At 36.3% G+C, this 18,813-nt stretch overlaps 1 protein-coding gene across 1 annotated transcript in view; it reads left to right on the top strand.

Annotated features, from left to right (window-relative positions):
* Nucleotides 1-18,813, top strand: part of RAB3GAP1 (RAB3 GTPase activating protein catalytic subunit 1) — a 117,412-nt gene that overhangs the window by 48,116 nt on the left and 50,483 nt on the right. The window contains exons 6-8 of the mRNA XM_028101289.2: nt 11,709-11,828; nt 13,269-13,434; nt 17,566-17,665. Coding sequence (XP_027957090.1) covers nt 11,709-11,828; nt 13,269-13,434; nt 17,566-17,665 — 386 coding nt within the window. The remainder of the gene's footprint in view (nt 1-11,708; nt 11,829-13,268; nt 13,435-17,565; nt 17,666-18,813) is intronic.

Below are 18,813 nucleotides of genomic sequence, written 5' to 3'. Positions count from 1 at the left end.
AGTCTCTCATGGTTCATCTCTCCCTCCGATTTCCCTCCCTTCATTTTTCCCTCCCTTCTCCTAATGTCCTCCATGCTATTCCTTATGTTCCACAAATGAGTGAAACCATATGGTAATTGACTTTCTCAAGCAGAGGTTTTAATAAGAATGAATGGTAGGCAGGCTAATGAACCTGTCTACAACTTAAACGTGTCCACATCCTAAAACCTGTGAATTTAGGTTACATGGCCAGCAGGGATCAAGGGAGCAGATGGAATTAGGGTTGCTAATTAACTGACTTTAAGATTGGGAGATTTATCCTGGATTATCTGGGTGGGCCTAGTGTAATCACAAGGGTTCTTTTTTTTGTTTGTTTGTTTTAGAGAGAGACTGTGTATGCTGGTTCTTGGGCAGGGGGATAGCGGCAGAGGGAGAGAGAGAGAATCTTAAGCAGGCTCCATGTGGAACCCAACACGGGGCTCTCATGACTCTGAGCTCAAGACCTGAGCCAAAATCAAGAATCTGACTCAAGAGTTGGACGCCCAATTGACTTGAGGCAGCCAGGCGCTCCGTAAGAATTTTTAAAGTGGAGAAAAGGCAGAAGAGAGTCAGTGTCTGAGTGGTGTAATATGAGAACTTGGCCTACTATTGTTGGATTTGAAGAAGGTAGCCAGGAACTAAGGAATGAGGGGAGCCTCTAGAAACTGGGAAAAGGAAGGAATGAATTCCCGCTTGTGTAACTTCCAAAAGGAGCATAACCTTGCTGACAAGTTGATTTTAGCATGGTAAGACTTTTGTTAGACTTCTGACCTATAGCATTGTAAGATAATAAATTTGTTTTAAGCTACCAATTTTGTGGTAATTTGTTACAGCAGCAGTATGAAAACAACACAAAAAATAAGGGCATAAATGCTATATACCTGGGAGGGAGGCTCTACAGAGATTGGAAAAATACACTGAAAGTACAGCTGGATTTAACTCATGATTTTTGTCTCTGTGGTTTTGCCCTTGTTCAGCCTAGTCTCTGGACCTTCAGCTCAACCACACTTTAAGGGAATAGCAGCAACAACATAAAGAAATGGCCCACAATCTTGTAAATTGTGTAGCTGAATAATTATGATGGCTTTTAAAATAGATTTTTTTGTGATTTTAGTGCATTTTTTAGATAGTAGAAAGAGATATGTGCAAAAGGACCTGATAGTTTTGATAGAATGGTATTTTAGAATAGCTCTAAGGACTTGTAAGATGTTCTTACTCTTTCAAAAGCAGAAATGTTCAGAAGACTTCTAGTGATGGTGACATAACACAGTTGGCAGTTCCTCCTCTGCAAAAAAAAAAAAAAAGGTATGACACTGGAAAAAATTGCAAAACAACTATGTTAGGGTACTGGAAATTACCAAAAGCAGACAACAAATTAAGAAGCATTTATTTTTTAAAAATTACTGGTGTTTCATTTAAGATAGATGGATTCTCTGGCCCTTTTGCCTGTGACTGTTACTACTGCCCTTCTCCTCCCCAATCTATGTTGGTGAGAACTGTGGCTTTCCAGTCTAAGCTGGTCATGAAAACCACCAGTTCTGTTGGCAGATGAGCAGACTTGATCTGGGTGGAGGGCAAAAACCTGTAGCTCTACCATCTAAGAGTAGTGGACTTGATTGAGAATGGATGAGGAAAAGCTGTATCTGAACTAGGCCAAGATTGTAGTTCTAGGGCGCTTGGGTGGCTCAGTTGGTTAAGCGACTGCCTTCGGCTCAGGTCATGATCCTGGAGTCCCGGGATCAAGTCCCACATTGGGCTCCCTGCTCAGTGGGGAGTCTGCTTCTCCCTCTGACCCTCTTCCCTCTCGTGCTCTCTATCTCTCATTCTCTCTCTCTCAAATAAATAAAATCTTTAAAAAAAAAAAGATTGTAGTTCTAGTTCAAGGCAATTGGTGGGTTAGTCAAAAATTTAATAGGGACATACTATATGTATGAGAGCCATAGAAGAATTGTATACACCTTTTACGCATCCCTGTATCATTGGGAAACTACATGTGTGCAGGGAAGATGTAAGAGAGCCCAAACTTCAGAACTGGTTGCAACTTTAAATGCACCTGCACCCCCTCCCAGCAGATCAGTCAGCAGGTCTCATGGGCTCAGGTGTTTGAGCATATTCTTTACCCCAATTACTGGCTTATCACAAAGCTATATTGATAGTGGGTAGCCCCTAGGAAGCAGGCTAAGAAGAATAAAATGGTTGAATAAAGACTTCAATAGTTGAATGTCTTGGGAAAGACACATTGTACAGTTTAAATCTGGACAAGTTACTAAATATAAGCAAAGAACCCTCAGAAAAGTTAAACTTGGTTTTATTATTATCTAAATGTAGTTTTCTTGTTTTTTTATTAACATATAATATTTGTTTCAGGGGTACAGGTCTGTGATTCATCAGTCTTACACAATTCACAGCACTCACCAGAGTACATACTCTCCCCAATGTCCATAACCTCCCCAATGTCCATCACCCGGCCACCCCATCCCTCCCACCCCCCTCCACTCCAGCAACCCTCATTTTGTTCCCTGAAATTAAGAGTCGCTTGTGGTTTGTCTCCCTCTCTGGTTTTGTCTTGTTTCATTTTTCCGTCCCTTCTCCTATGATCCTCTGTCTTACTTCTCAAATTCCTCATATCAGTGAGATCATATGATACTTGTCTTTCTCTGACTGACTTGTTTCACTTAGCATAATGCCCTCTAGTTCCATCCACCTCATTGCAAATGGTAAGATTTCATTTTTTTGATGGCTGCATAATATTCCTATATATATATATATATATATATATATATCTCCACATCTTCTTTATCTATTCATCTGTCAATGAACATCTAGGCTTTTTCCATAATTTGGGTGTTGTGGACATTGCTGCTATAAACATTGGGGTGCATGTGCCCCTTTGGATTACTACCTTTGTATCTTTGGGATAATTACCCAGTAGTGCAATTGCTGGGTTGTAGGGTAGCTCTATTTTCAACTTTCTGAGGAACCTCCATACTGTTTTCCAGAGTGGCTGCACCAGCTTGCATTCCCACCAACAGCGTAGGAGGGTTCCCCTTTCTCCACATTCTCGCCAACATCTTTTGTTTCCTGACTTGTTAATTTTAGCCATTCTGACTGGTGTGAGGTGGTGTCTCATTGAGATTTTGATTTTGATTTCCCTGATGCCGAGTGATGTTGAGCACTTTTTCATGTGTCTGTTGGCCATTTGGATGTCTTCTTTGGAGAAATGTCTGTTCATGTCTCCTGCCCATTTCTTGACTGGATTATTTGTTCCTTGGGTGTTGAGTTTAATAAGTTCTTTATAGATTTTGGATACTAGCCCTTTATCTGATAATGTCATTTGCAAATATCTTCTCCATTCTGTTGGTTGTCTTTTGGTTTTGTCGACTGTTTGCTGTGCAAAAGGTTTTTATCTTGATGAAGTCCCAGTAGTTCATTTTTGCCCTTGCTTCCCTGGCCTTCGGCATGTTTCTAGGAAAAAGTTGCTGTGGCTGAGGTCAAAGAGGTTGCAGCCTGTGTTCTCCTCAAGGATTTTGTTGGGATTCCTGTCTCACATTTAGGTCTTTCATCCATTTTGAGTCTGGTTTATGTGTGGTGTAAGGAAATGGTCCAGTTTCATTCTTCTGCATGTGGCTGTCCGATTTTCCCAACACCATTTGTTGAAGAGACTCTCTTTTTTTCCATTGGATATTCTTTCCTGCTTTGTCAAAGATTAGTTGGCCATAGAGTTGAGAGTCCATGTCTGAGTTCTCCATTCTGTTCCATTGATCTGTGTGTCTGTTTTTGTGCCAGTGCCATACTGTCTTGATTACAGCTTTGTAATAGAGCTTGAAGTCCGGCATTGTGATGCCACCAGCTTTGCTTTTCTTTTTCAACATTCCTCTGGCTATTTGGGGTCTTTTCTGGTTCCATACAAATTTTAGGATTATTTGTTCCATTTTTGTGAAAAAAGTGGATGGTATTTTGATAGGGATTGCATTGAATGTGTAGATTGCTCTAGATAGCATAGGCATTTTCACAATATTTGTTCTTCCAATCCATGAGCATGGAATGTTTTTCCATTTCTTTGTGTCTTCCTCAATTTGTTTCATTGGTATTCTATAGTTTTCTGAGTACAGATCCTTTGCCTCTTCAGTTTGATTTATTCCTAGGTATCTTACACTTTTTGGTGCAATTGTAAATGGGATTGACTCCTTAATTTCTCTTTCTTCTGTCTTGTTGTTGGTGTATAGAAATGCGTCAGATTTCTGTGCATTGATTTTGTATCCTGCCACTTTACTGAATCCTGTATGAGTTCTAGCAGTTTTGGGGTGGAGTCTTTTGGGTTTTCCACATAAAGTATCATATCATCTGCGAAGAGTGAGAGTTTGACTTCTTCTTTGCTGATTCGGATGCCTTTTATTTCTTTTTGTTGTCTGATTGCTGAGGCTAGGACTTGTAGTACTATGTTGAGTAGCAGTGGTGATATTGGACATCCCTGCTGTGTTCCTCATCTTAGAGGAAAAGCTCTCAGTTTTTCCCCATTGAGTATGATATTTGCTGTGGGTTTTTCATAGATGGCTTTTATGATATCGAGGTATGTACCCTCTATCCCTACACTCTGAAGAGTTTTATTCAAGAAAGGATGCTATGCTTTGTCACATGGCTTTTTCTTTATCAATTGAGAGGACCATATGGTTCTTCTCTCTCCTCTTAATGTGTTCTATCACTCTGATTGATTTGTGAATGTTGAACCACTCTTGCATCCTGGGGATAAATCCCACTTGGTCGTGGTGGATGACCCTTTTAATGTGTTGTTGGATCCTGTTAGCTAGGATTTTGTTGGGTGTTTTGGAATCCATATTCATTAGGGATATCAGTCTGAAATTCTTCTTTTTGATGCGGTCTTTGCCTGCTTTGGGGATTAAGGTAATGCTGGCATCGTAAAATGAGTTTGGAAGTTTTCCTTCCATTTCTATTCTTTGAAACAGCTTCAGAAGAATAGATACTAATTATTCTTTAAATGTTTGGTAGAATTCCCCTGGGAAGCCATCTGGCCCTGGGCTCTTGTTTATTGGGAGATTTTTGATTACTCTTTCAATTTCCCTGCTGGTATGGGTCTGTTCAGGTTTTCTCTTTTTCCTGGTTCAGTTTTGGTAGTTTATACATCTCTAGGAATGCATCCATTTCTTCCAGATTATGTAATTTGTTGGCATATAGTTGCTCATAATATGTTCTTATAATTTTTTTTATTTCTTCAGTGTTGGTTGTGATCTCTCCTCTTTCATTCATGATTTTATGTATTTGGGTCCTTTCTCTTTTCTTTTTGATAAGTCTGGCCAGGGGTTTATCAATCTTACTAATTCTTTCAAAGAACCAGCTCCTAGTTTCGTTGATCTTTTGGTTTCTATTTCATTGATTTCTGCTCTGATCTTTATTATTTCTCTTTTCCTTCTGGGTTGAGGCTTTATTTGGTGTTCTTTCTCCAGCTTTGATAAGTCTGGCCAGGGGTTTATCAATCTTATTAATTCTTTCAAAGAACCAGCTCCTAGTTTCTACTGTTCTTTTGGTTTCTATTTCATTGATTTCTGCTCTGATCTTTATTATTTCTGTTCTCCTGTTGGTTTGAGGCTTTATTTGCTATTCTTTCTCCAGCTCCTTAAATGTAGTTTTCAACAATAAATTCCTAGATATACAGGGTCACACTGGAAAGTGTGATCCATATGGAAGTGGAAAAAAAGTTCGTAGAAATTGACTCTTAGTGGGATTGAGCAATAACTTCAAAGCAGTTATAAGTATGTTAAAAAAAACTGAAGTATATTCAGAGAATTAAAAATATGCTACCAATGCATCAAATATGCAGTCTCAAGAAACAGAAATTATAATGAAGAACCAGATGGAAGCGTTAAGAGTTTAAAAGTATAACTGAAATAAACTTTCACCAGATGAGCTCAAAAGCAGATCTGAGATGTCAGAAGAAAGAGTTGGTGGATTTGAAACATTCATAGAAATTATCCAATCCAAAGAACAGAAAGAAAAAAGAACAGAGAAAAATGAACAGCACTTAGGAGATCTGTGGTTCAGTGTCAGGTGTTACAAAGCATACATGTAATAATGGGTGTCCCAGATAAAGAGAAGGAAAGGGCAGGGGGAGGAAATACTCGAAGAAATAATGGCTGAAAACTTCTTAGATTCAATGAAAAAATATTTATGGACCCAGGACTCTCAACCAAATCTAGACACATTATCATCAAGTTGCTGAAACCCAAAGCAAAGAGAATTTTGAAAGCAGCAAGAGAAAAATGATTTGTCATGTACAAAAGAATAATACTATTTGCTGACAAAAACATTGGAGGCCAGAGGGCAGTGCAATGAGATATTGAGTGTTGAAAGGAAAAAAAAAACCTGCCAGCCAAGAGTTCTATATCCAGCACAAGTATCTTTCAAAAAATAAAGATGAAATAACACCATTACATAAACAAAGAGAATTCATTGCCGGGAGACCTACCTTATAGGCAGTGTTAAAAGAAAGAGATGATAATTGGATCCATAGGAGGAATGAAGAGCATTGGAAATACTCTAGTACATACAAAAGGGATATTCTTTTAATTAAAAAAGCCCCTAATATTGCTTAAGCAATAATTATAATGCTGTACTGTTGGGTTTATAACATAGGTAAATGTAGTGTATGTGACAGTATTGTACAGAAGAACAGGGGAGGAAATGGAACTACACTGTGTAAAGTTGCTGGATTTTACCAGAATTAATCCAAATAGATTATAAATTAAAGGTACAGTTTGCAATATCCAAAGATGTCTGGGAGGATGAAATTGAAAAAAGAAATTGCTTATTGAACACTTCCATTTTCTCAGGTATATTGTACATGGTAGGTATAAATATGTCCAAGAAATTTTTTTATTTATCATTACTGTTTTTGGTGCTCCAGTATTTTATGCATATATTCTTTATACTATTCAAGGAGGCTCTGAATATATTCTTTCTTTCTTTTTGGAGGGGGGAGGGGCAGAGGGGGAGAGAGAATCTTAAGCAGGCTCCACACCCAGCGCAGAGCCTCACATGAGTCTCAATCTCACAACCCTGAGATCATGACCTGAGCCAAAAGTAAGAGTTGGATGCCAGGCACCCCTGAATATATTTCTAAATTAAGAAAGAAACTCTACATGTACGAGATGTAAAATGGTAGCATTCAAAGTTGGTGTGTGTTTTTATGATTTTTCTATGCAAGATAAAGAACAGGTACAGCACATATTTGTTATTTGTTGTTGCTTTCAGTCTTTATTGGAGCAAGAAAGAAAAATGTATCTTAGAACAAAGTAGACAAAAATGAATGATTGTCCTACCTTTCTCAGTTGGAGAATGTGATGCTAAGGCACATTTGTATTTAAATTTAGTATTTAGCATGTACATAATGTAATCTAACAGATTATCTAACAGAAAAAACAGTTCTTTATTAAAAATTGCCATGGCGGGATTTTTATTTGTGTTGTTATGTTTGAACACCTAATAAATTTAAATTACTAGACTAGATATTGTAGGATACATAAAGATTTATTAATGAAACTTACCGTACCATTATACTCCCCCTTCACTTTTCCTATTCTTTCCTCCCCATCCCTCCCTTTCTACACACATATAAAAAGGGGGTTTAAACATCTCATACTTATTAATTTTGGACAACCAAGCAGGAAATCATAGGAAATATGGGATATGTCCATCTGGATATTTTAAGAGTATGTTAGTTATATGTTTATGTATTTTCGTGCTTTTGACTTGTGACTTTTTTTCATAAATTAGATTTTACTGTGCGTCTTCTGATATACATTTGTCTTAGCATTTCATGATTGCCTTTATGTCAGTAAACCTTTTTTTTAAAACCTTATTTTTTTTTTTAGTGACAAGTATCCTGTAGTATGAGAGGGTTCTGTAATTATTTACCCATTTTTTTTTCCATTGAAGGATATTTAGGTTGTTTTTAGTTTTCACAATGAAACTATTACAATGAACATCATTATGCATAAAGGCATACCTCATTTTTGTGCTTTCCTTTATTGTATTTTGCAGATACTGATCTTTTACAAATTGAAGGTTTGTAGCACCCTATGTTGAGCAAGTCTGTCTGCAAGTCGGTTTTTCTAGTAGCATTTATTCACTTCTGGTCTCTGTCATATTTTTATAATTCCTGCAGTATTTCAAACTTTTTCATTATTTTTCTATGTATTGTAATCTGTGATTGCTGACAGAAGATTGTTAGCATTTATTAGTAATAAAGTATTTTTTATTTAAGGTATTTACATTTTTTTTGACAAGATGCTATTGGCACACTTAATAGACTACAGTATAGTATAAAAATAACTTTTATGTGCATTGGGAAACCAAAAAAATCATTTATACGTGCTTGATTTGATATCTGCTTTATTGTGGTGGTCTGGAACTGAACCCACGGTATCTTCAAGATACACATTTGTATGAATGTTTTTGTAAAATAGATAAAAAGAAATATAATTAGTACAAAGTTTGTGAATTTTAAATATTGATATATCCTGCCTTTTTGTTCTCCAAAAATGTTTTAAAAGTTCATACCACCACCTGTGGCATGTCCCAAACTCTTGCCAATACTGGCTCTTACCAATATTTTATATTTTTTGCCAATTTAATTGGTAAATAGTGATTATCTTCTTTTAATTTTATTTTCTTAATCACTAATAAGGTTGAACATCTTTGAATAGAATGCTTAGCTGTTGATATTTCTTATTCTTTAAAATATGTATCCGTTTTGCTCATATATTTGTTTAAATTTTTTTGTTGTGGTAAAACATAACAAAATTTACTATTTTAACCATTTTTTAAGTATACACTGGTGTTGAGTACATTCATATTTTTGTGCAACCATCACCAGAACTTTTCATCATCCCATATTGAAACTCTGTACCCATTAAATGATAGCTCCTCAGTCCTTCACCCACCAAGCCCTGTAGCCACCATTCTATATTCTGTCTCTGTAAGTTTGACTACTCTATGTACCTCATATAAATGTAATCATATGGTATTCATCCTTTTGTTACTGGCTTATTTCACTTAGCATTAAGTCTTCAAGGTTCATCTCTGTTGTAGCATGTATCAATTTCTTTTCCTTTTAATGCTGAATAATATTTCACTGTGTACATATATCACATTTGTGTATCCATTCATCTATTGATAGGCATTTGGGTTGTTTCCACCTTTTGGCTGTGTGGATAAGGTGCTGTGAGCACGCATGTTCAAGTATCTCTTTGTGTCCCTGCTTTCAATTTTTCTGGGTATATACCCAGATATGAAACTGCTGGTCATTCTATGTTTCAGTTTTTGATGAATCACTGTACTGTTTTTCCATAGTGGCTGTACTGTTTTAAATCGCACCATTCATGCTCAGTGGTTCTCACTTCCCCATGTCCTTGCCAACATTTGTTATGTATTTTGTTTTGCTTGTTACAATAGTCATCGTAGTGGGTGTGAAGTCATATTTCACTGTGGGTTTGATTTACATTTTCCTAATTAGCGATGTTGACCACATCTTTTCATGTGCTTGTTTTCCTATTGTATATGTTTTTTGGACTAATGTCTATTCAGGTTCTTTGTTCACTTTTTAATCAGGTTGCTTGTTTTTGTTGTTGATTTTTCTCATTTTTTAAGGCCTCCACTTAATGTTTGCTTAGTTGAAGGCATTGTCTCAGGCCTCAAATAGGTCTAATACAGGATGTGCCTGGGTGACTCAGTTGGTTGAACGACTGCCTTCGGCTCAGGTCATTGATCCCTGGGGTCCCGGGATCGAGTCCCGCATCGGGCCACCTGCTCGGCGGGGAGTCTGCTTCTCCCTCTGACCCTCTTCCCTCTTGTGCTCTCTATCTCTCATTCTCTCTCTCTCAAATAAATAAAATCTTTAAAAAAAAGAATGGCATAACCCTGGAGACAGAGTGCTGATCAGTAGGGGATTACCCTTTGAAAAGGAGGTACAGAAAGCATAAATATTATAATCTTATTTGAGGGTACGATGAGTACATGGGTAGATTATTTCTGGAAGAATAACCAAGAACTGTTTTTTTTTAAGATTTTATTTATTTATTTATTTATTTATTTAAGATTTTATTTATTTATTTATTTATTTATTTAAGCTGAAGGCAGTCGCTTAACCAACTGAGCCACCCAGGCGCCCCAGAATAACCAAGAACTGTTGACTGTGGTTTCACTCTAGTGTGGGCGATGGCATGAGGAAAAATGTTCACTTGTTTTGTTTTCTTTCTTCCAAGGGCGTTAAAAAAAGAGAAAAGTGTTTTTAAAACCTTTAGAGCTTAAAATTCATAGCTCTGGATTCTTTCCAGTATTTAATGCCATTTCTGTATAACTAATTTTTGATTTCAGGGGTAGGAGGATAGAGGCAAGGTGAGAAGATGAACTAAATTTTTGTCATCTAAACAATAAACAGATTATGGGTTGGACTGTTTTTATTTTTTGATCTTTATCACTGTGGGATTTCTTGAGAATGTTCATAAATATAAGCCTTCACAACTCTACATATCCAGCGTTAAAATAAATTAGGCAAATGGGTAATGCCTTTCATAATTAATTTTAAAAATATTAAATAAAAATACATTTAGGAGTGACTAGAGCAGGAATTTTCAATAGGCAAAATCACTAACTTGATCTTATATATATGTATATATATATTTTTAAAGATTTTATTTATTTGACAGAGATAGAGCGAGAGAGGGAACACAATCAGAGGGAGTGGGAGAGGGAGAAACAGGCTCCTGGCTAAGCAGGGAGCCTGATGTGGGGTTTGATTCCAGGACCCTGGGACCATGACCTGAGCCGAAGGCAGATGCTTAATGACTGAGCCACCCAGGTGCCCTTGATCTTATATTTTTGTAAAGTTTGGCCACAAACTTGTGTTATTTAAAGGACTTGACAACTAAATGAGAAGTTTTCATTTTTGTAAGATATCGTAGCAAGAGTAAGCCATTCTCTTATAATTTTGTGACTCTTATCTGATGTGTTATTGAGTAAAAGAATATAAGAATTCGTTGGAGCACCAGCGTGGCTCAGTCAGTTAAGCATCTGACCCTTGATTTGGGCTCAGGTCATGATCTCGAGGTTGTGAGTGAGCCCTGCTTCAGGCTTTGTGCTGGGGGTGCAGCCTGCTTAAGATTCTCTTCTCTCCCACTCTCTCTGCTGGCCCCCCACCCTCTCTCTCTCTTAAAACAACAACAACAACAATAGAATAATTCCTTAGTTGAGTAAACCACGTTTTCACATTTAGACAGCACAAATACATGATGGATGATAATTATTTTCCTCCCATTTAGGGAATCTATCAAACTATCTTTCCACATCATTGGAGTTAATGTTATCAGTTAATTAAAAGCAAGATTTCAGTCTTGGAAACTTAATTTTTAAGACAAAACTGTTAAACATGCCTTTCTTTTGTGATTTCAGCAAATTGCTTTTAATTTGTTAAGAATTGAGAGGAATTAGGTGAATAATGGAAGTGTTTTACTAAATGAAGGAAATTCATGTTATTGTCAGTTCAGTTCCCACTGAAAAAAAAGAGAAACACCTGTATCTCCGACATGACTTGCTAAAATGCAGGGAGATTTTTTTCAAATAATGGTTTTGTATTCTGAAGTTTTCCCTGTTTAATGGCAGTGGTTCTTTTTTTAAAGGTATGGACTGCGGGAGTTTGTGGTGATTGCCCCTGCTGCAAACCATGATGCAGTTCTCAGTGAATCTAAGTGCAATCTTCTTCTAAGTTCTGTGTCTATTGCTTTGGGAAACACTGGCTGGTAGGTGGACATTTTGAAAAAACCTAGACAATGAATTAAAAAATATTTTTAATTATAATTTATGAAGGAAAATGGTTTCTAAGTTAGATTTAAAAAAAATTCTTAGGATTCCTACTTGTACATTTATTGGAATATCATATAGAAGGACAAACTCAAAACCTTTAGTGAGTGCATTTCTAAAGGGAAATTTACTGAAATATTCAATGAATATTTGAAATGAGTAAGTTATACTTTTTGTGTTTTGCTTTCAAATGTTTAGTTTATTTAAATTTTTTTACAAAATCTAATTTTCAAACTTAAAAACAGATCGTTGTATTGTTCAACCTCAACTGAAATTGCCCAAGTCAGATGACTCAAACTTTTTGCTGCTCTATGTATGTCCACAAATGACTGAAAATGCTGAGAGTATTGATTTGGGGGTTACAAATAAATTTTAGGGAGTAGGCTTATTTGCAAACATGCAAATCTGTGAATAATAAGGATTGGCCCTATTTTCAAATGATAAAGTAAAAAATATTTCACCACTAATGTTGTTTTGATTTGTATTGCTTCATACCTGTGAATCAAATTTTATTTTGCCTTTAAAAGGCTGATAGGATACTGATGCCGGCAAGCCTGATCTGGACCCAGAGAGGGTCCCACAGGACCAACCAAAGGGGTCCCTGGATGCATGCAGGATATAGTCAAATGTGAGCCAGCAAGAGATGAAAGCAGTATTTATTAAAGGCATAGAGAGAGTGCAGGTAAAGAATATCTGAGAGACTCAGGAAAGGAAGTCTCATCTTTGCTTTGGGCCTGGAGGTTTTTGTTGAAGATCATGGTCTGGTGTATGTGTCCTCTCAGGCATCCAGGAACTGGTTAGATCAAAGGTGAAGGCCCATGTGTTATTCCTTGGAGCCTGGGTATCTTGACATGGATATGTCTAGTGCTGGTGGTCTGGAATGCACATATGATAGCTTTGTCTGGTTATTCTCACCTGGTCCTTCCTTAAATGTTATCTTTTCTAGAGAAATCATTAACTCCTTGTCTCTTACAAGGAGGACATAAACTACTGAGGGATGTGTAAAGTGGGGGTGTAGGTCCTAGCAAGAGTAGAAGCAGGAAAAGGAGCAAAAAGCAGATTTTTATGGAGTCCTTCAGTCCCTATCTTAATGTGATCATTTTTATTCAAGAAAATTTTCATTGTGCCTTTTTCTTTTTTACTTTCAGCTATTTTAAAACAATTTTCTGAATCTAAAGTTCCACTAGATGATCGTTTCTTCAGCTTATTAGTGTATGGAGAAAAGAAACTAAGAGTGTCTCTTATAAATATAAGTCTGATAAATGATCCTTGCTTAGTGTTTTAAAATATTTGAGATTAAAATAATGGGGAAATTTTTAGATTTAGGAATTAGTGTTTAATGAACTTAAAATCTGTTCCTATTTAATTGTGTCCTACAGCCAGGTGCCACTCTTTGTGCAAATTCATCACAAATGGCGAAGAATGTATGTGGGAGAATGTCAGGGTCATGGTGTCCGAACTGATTTTGAAATGGTTCATCTTCGGAAAGTGCCAAATCAGTACACTCATTTATCAGGTCTGCTGGATATCTTCAAATCAAAGATTGTGAGTTTGTATTGATATTGTCAGTCTTATCTGGGATCTAGATGAAAGTAGCAGTTTGGTAATTTTATTGAGTATGTAGAAACATTTCTCTATAATGATAATGTAATTAGTGGAAGATATAATTGACTATATAAATTACTATGTATGTTCAAAGAAACAGTATCCAGTTAGATTTTTTAGTGTACTAAAGAACAACTAATTAAACTAATTTTGTTCAGTTTGTTAACATTTATTACTGTGTTATCTCTTTCTACTCTTTCTTCTCTAATAGTAAAACAGTTGGCCCTTGAACAATACGGGGATTGGGATCCTGACATTCCACCCCTGTGCATAGTCAAAAATGCACTTATAACTTTTGACTCCCCCAAAACTTGATTATCATTAGCCTGCTGTTGACTGGAAGCCACACCAGTAACGTAAACACTTGATTAACATATTTTGTGTGTTATATGTACTATATATCATATTCTTACAATAAAGTAAGCTGGAGGAAAGAAGATGTTATTAAAATCATAAGGAAGACAAAACACATTTATAGTACTGTACTGTAAAAAGCTCATCTGTAAGTAGACCTGCATAGTTCAGAGCCATGTTCAGGGGTCAGCTATGGCCAACCTCCCCAGATGAGTGTGCTTCAGGTAGCTGCTTGTTAATTATACTAGTTTTGCAGTCTTTCTAATGGTTGGGAAATCTTAAAAAGGAAAAAATAATGAGGAAAATGCTGAAGTTTCTCTTTTAGTAAGAGAAACATGGTAGCTATTTAGGATTAGAACTAATTTCATAAAAATGTTTTCAATGTTGAGGCCCTACATAGTGTAGTGGTAGGATTATTACCACCCAGATAAATCCATTTGACATTTTTTTAAAAAAGTAATGCATGTCACCATGTTAAGAAATTTAAATAAAGTAAAAGCTTCCTTTCATTTCTCAATCTCGCTCCTCAAAATAACTACTGTTAGCAGTTTCTTGTGTTTATCACCACCAAAAGATCATAGGAGCATATATTTTAAGAGTTCTGTGTATGTATGTAATTTTTTTTTTTCAAAAACTTTGAAAAGCTTTAAGTACTTCTTCATTCTACATGTGGTGTTTTGAGAAATATTTGAAAAAGGTAAGTATGTATATATTTCTGTCCCAATTGTTTCCCTTTGCTCTCTCACCAGAAGTTTTCAATTATGTATTTTTAGATCAGGTTTCTGGTCAGATCAGGTTTCTGGTCAGATGCAAATATTAATACTTTATTCCTTCTTCAAAAACATGAGTGAACATTATTTTCATGGATCTTTTATGTCCCTTAGGTAGCTGAACTTCTCTTTATTGAAACTAGGGACCACCTTGATCTGTGGAGCCTAACTTAGATTATGACAGTTTGCTAGTTGTACTTTTAAAAAAAGTGTTCTTAATCAGTTCATCACATTATCTGGCAGAACTTTCACAAAACTCACTCACCTAGATATCAAACACCTCTCAATATTGATTTTTTTAAAAGTAGGCTCCACGCTCCATCTGGAGCTTGAACTCATGACCCTGAAATCAAGAGTCGTGTTCTCTACCAACTGAGCAAGCGGCGCCCCTCAAAATTGATTTGATAAGAGTTGAACTTACAATAATTGAGAGTTGTTTGGGTACTTTAGGGATTTTACATAGCTAAAACTACCCAGTATGTGACTCTTCTGTAATATCTCTCTAAAGCTATCTTTATTTTACTTTTTTTTAAAAGATTTTATTTATTTATTTATTTGACAGAGAGAGACACAGAGAGGGAACACAAGCAGGAGGAGTGGGAGACGGAGAAGCAGGCTTCCCGCTGAGCAGCCCAATGTCATTCTGTCCTGGCCATCCTTGCCATCCATCTGTTTTTCTCTCCATTCAGTTTCAAGGAGATGCTTATGTGCTTATTTATTTATTTATTTTAAAGATTTTATTTATCAGAGAGAGAGAGAGCATATGAGCAGGAAGAGGGGCAGAGGGAGAAGCAGACACCCTGCTGAGTGGCAAGCCTGACGTGGTGCTTGATCCCAGGACCCTGGAATCATGACCTGAGCTGAAGGCAGACGCTTAACGACTGAGCCACCCAGGCACTGCTAAAGCTATCTTTATAAAAATTACTCTTTAACACCTGCTTGCAATGTTCCAGAGGACTCACCCTTCACTGGAAGTTTATTTCATTTTTGCATAGATCTAATTTGTAGAAAAGGCTTTCCTTCTGGCAGGGCTGGGGGGGTCAGTTTTGCCCTTTGAGGTACATAAAATTTAAATTTAAATTCTGCCATAATCCTCTAAATATATGAAAATTCATACTCTAGTCTTTTTTCATCTAGACATTCTTCCTTCTTTCAGATGCTCTTTATATATCATGGTTTTATATTTTTGAATGTTGATTTGGATATTTATCTCTTTTAGAACTACATTTCTTCATGTTTTGTGGAAATTTTGTTTGCAGGCTCATTTAGAATGAACGTTCTATCTAAAATTTTTACTTTCTCTCCCATCCTCCCCTGTGGCTCTGTAATCTTGTGGTTGTTCCCTACCTGTAGAAAATTTCAGAGTTGACTTTTAAAATGGTGTTTGGAGGCTCTTGCTCTGTGGTGATACTGGGGGTATTGATCATTTGGTCTTGGAGTTATTGGATTGCTTGCTTAGATTATGAGAGTGTTTTCTCCCCCTCACTCAGTGACTCTCCCCAGCCCCTAATTTCCAACAATGCTACTGTACCAAGTTGGTGTGCCCTGTCCCAGTGTCTGCCTTAAGCAGAGTATTATAGTGCGCTCACTCTGGGCAGAGTTGAACTTCCAGTTCCATTAGGCTGTCACTGCCTTCTTCCACACCTGGAACTTAGCAGGCATGTGCCTTAAGCCCCACTTAAAACTTTGGATTTTGTGTACCTTTTCTAGGCCCAAAAAGATATATTTATGTCATGTTTGATCCTAGCTATTCCTTTCTGGTTATCTCTTCTATATTTATCTATGTTGCTGTGTAACTGGAGCAGAGGTTATGTGTCAAAGCAACTTTGTTATGGTTTTTAGACTCTTTGTATCTTATGGGTGAACACTCACTTAATATCTGCACTTGACTGAGAAGTCTATTATTCCTAACCAGCCAGAATCTTACCTTGCTTGTTTAGGACACAGCAGCCCAAAACTGAATTATCTTTCTTTTGGGCAACCACCTTGTATTGTGACTTTAGATTGAGTTTGTATTTGGTTAAAGCTACTAGTGACATTTATAGATGCGGCTACTGAGCTAAATGTCTTTTATTCCTCCTGGTCAGTATCAGCAACACCTGGTAACTGGTTAGATATGCAGAATACTCTTGAATTTATAGTTTCACATGTTCCATAGGTGAATCCTTTTATATTAAGTCCTACTCCACATTAATGTAGGTTAACCATTATTAAGGCAAGCTGAGATCATAGGATGTTTAGGTGATATTTATTTTCATGATTTTTAATGAATGCAAAGATGAATCTAAATTTTATGTTAACTGATTCATTAGTATATTTTGCATGAGTGACCATTTGTCTTAGTCTAAAATTATGGTTAAATATTCAAGACTGGCTTTAACTTGAGTTTATTTTCATTTGAAAGAAAGAAAAGACATCATCTCCTCAATCCTAGTCTTACACTTTATAATAGTTTCACTTATTTAAAAAATGAATCAGATTTTTTCACATTCATTATGGCTGAACAGAATAGTAAGAAATTATATTTGTATAATTAAAATTGTTAAAACTATTTTGAAGGAGCATTTAGTTTGTTTCCAGGTAGCAGTTTATTTGTTTATTTTTAAAAGATTTATTTATTTTAGAGAGAGTGAGAGTGCGAGTGAGCACGAGCTGGGGGAGGGGCAGTAGGAGAGGGAGAGGGACAGGCAGTCTCCATGTCAAGCGGCGAGCCCAGGGATCTGACATGGGCCAAATGTGGGGCCCAGCACAAGGGGTTCAATCTCAGGATCCTGAGATCATGACCTGAGCTGAAATCAAGAGTTGGAGGCTTAACCATTCACCCACCTAGGTGCCCCTCCAGTTAGTAGTTTAAAGAGCTTCATGTTCATGTAATTTGCTCTCTGGCATTGTTTTTAAAACACTTTTTTTAAAGCTATACGATATTGTCTTTGCATTTATTTCCTAGGGATGTCCTTTAACTCCTTTGCCTCCAGTTAGTATTGCTATTCGCTTTACGTATGTACTTCAGGATTGGCAGCAGTATTTTTGGCCTCAGCAACCTCCAGGTGAGATAATTTAGAGTATACTTAACTTACTGAATATAAATGGAAAAGAAAATATATTCAGAAATTAAACTCATTTAACAGTGTGTTTCAAATGTTTTAAATTTGAAATGTTTGTAATTCATTCTAAATGCAGTATTGCTGATTTCATTGCCTTTATCATTTTTTTTCCTCTTGAAAAAAGCTCTGAAGTTTGTTCTAGAGACAGCATTACTCTGTATGTGACAATCTGTCTTTGAAAGCTGACATTATTTATAAAGCATCCCCCTGCTGTGGATCCTGTGCTGCAAATTAGTATGTAGTGAATGGTTAAAATGTCTGTTTTTAGAATGTAATAACGGAAGCCACCCTCATAAGCTGAGAACCTTATGGAAAGTAGAGATTGAAGAAGAGTGCTAAATAAGGAAAGCAGAAAAGAAAAAAAATGTGTATATACACATATACTTACAATAGGTAGAGCTCTAGAATATTTTACTTTAACTTGCTTTTGATGTAATTAAAACCAATTTACCCACTTAGCCATAAAGCAGTATATACTGATAAACTGATTCATTTAGTAATCATTAATTGTTAACCTATAATGGGCCAGCTTAGGATGTTTGGGCTGCAGGTGTGAACAAGATATTAACCTAAGTTCTAGAAAAGTTCACCCTACTGGACATATAGCCTAATTAAGTGAGGGTTTGGTTCCTGGGTGTTTCTCACATAGAAGTGTAATTATATTCAAGTATATCTATAAGAAATGTAATACAAATTTATAAACAATTACAAGGATTTTACTAGCCTGAAACATTTCTCACTCTGCCCCACTCAGAGAAAAATAAATTAGAATAAAACAACATTCTTTACTGTTTATTTTTATTTCAAGTAGTTGGTTATTTATAGGATGGAAAATAGGTAGTTTTGGAATGATATTACAATAATGTAGTACATCCTTAGCCTTTGGTAGTTATATATGCTATCAGTATTTTATTTATGTACCACAGAATGATTTGAAATTCTAGTGTACAATAAAAGAATTGCAACTAAACTATAGCAAAGGGAAATAAAAGCTAAGCTGTGAATTAAATTAGAAGAAAGACTCAAATGTTCATTTTGGTAATTTTAGTTTCCAGACAATACCCTCTAGACAATTTGTAGCCATCTTCTCT

Source organism: Eumetopias jubatus, unplaced genomic scaffold (assembly GCF_037043125.1).
Source record: "Eumetopias jubatus isolate StellerSeaLion01/CBP00866 unplaced genomic scaffold, mEumJub1_p1.0 scaffold_3, whole genome shotgun sequence".
Taxonomy (NCBI): domain Eukaryota; kingdom Metazoa; phylum Chordata; class Mammalia; order Carnivora; family Otariidae; genus Eumetopias; species Eumetopias jubatus.
The sequence above is the reverse complement of the archived record's forward strand: the minus strand, read 5'-3'. Positions and strand labels throughout refer to the sequence as shown.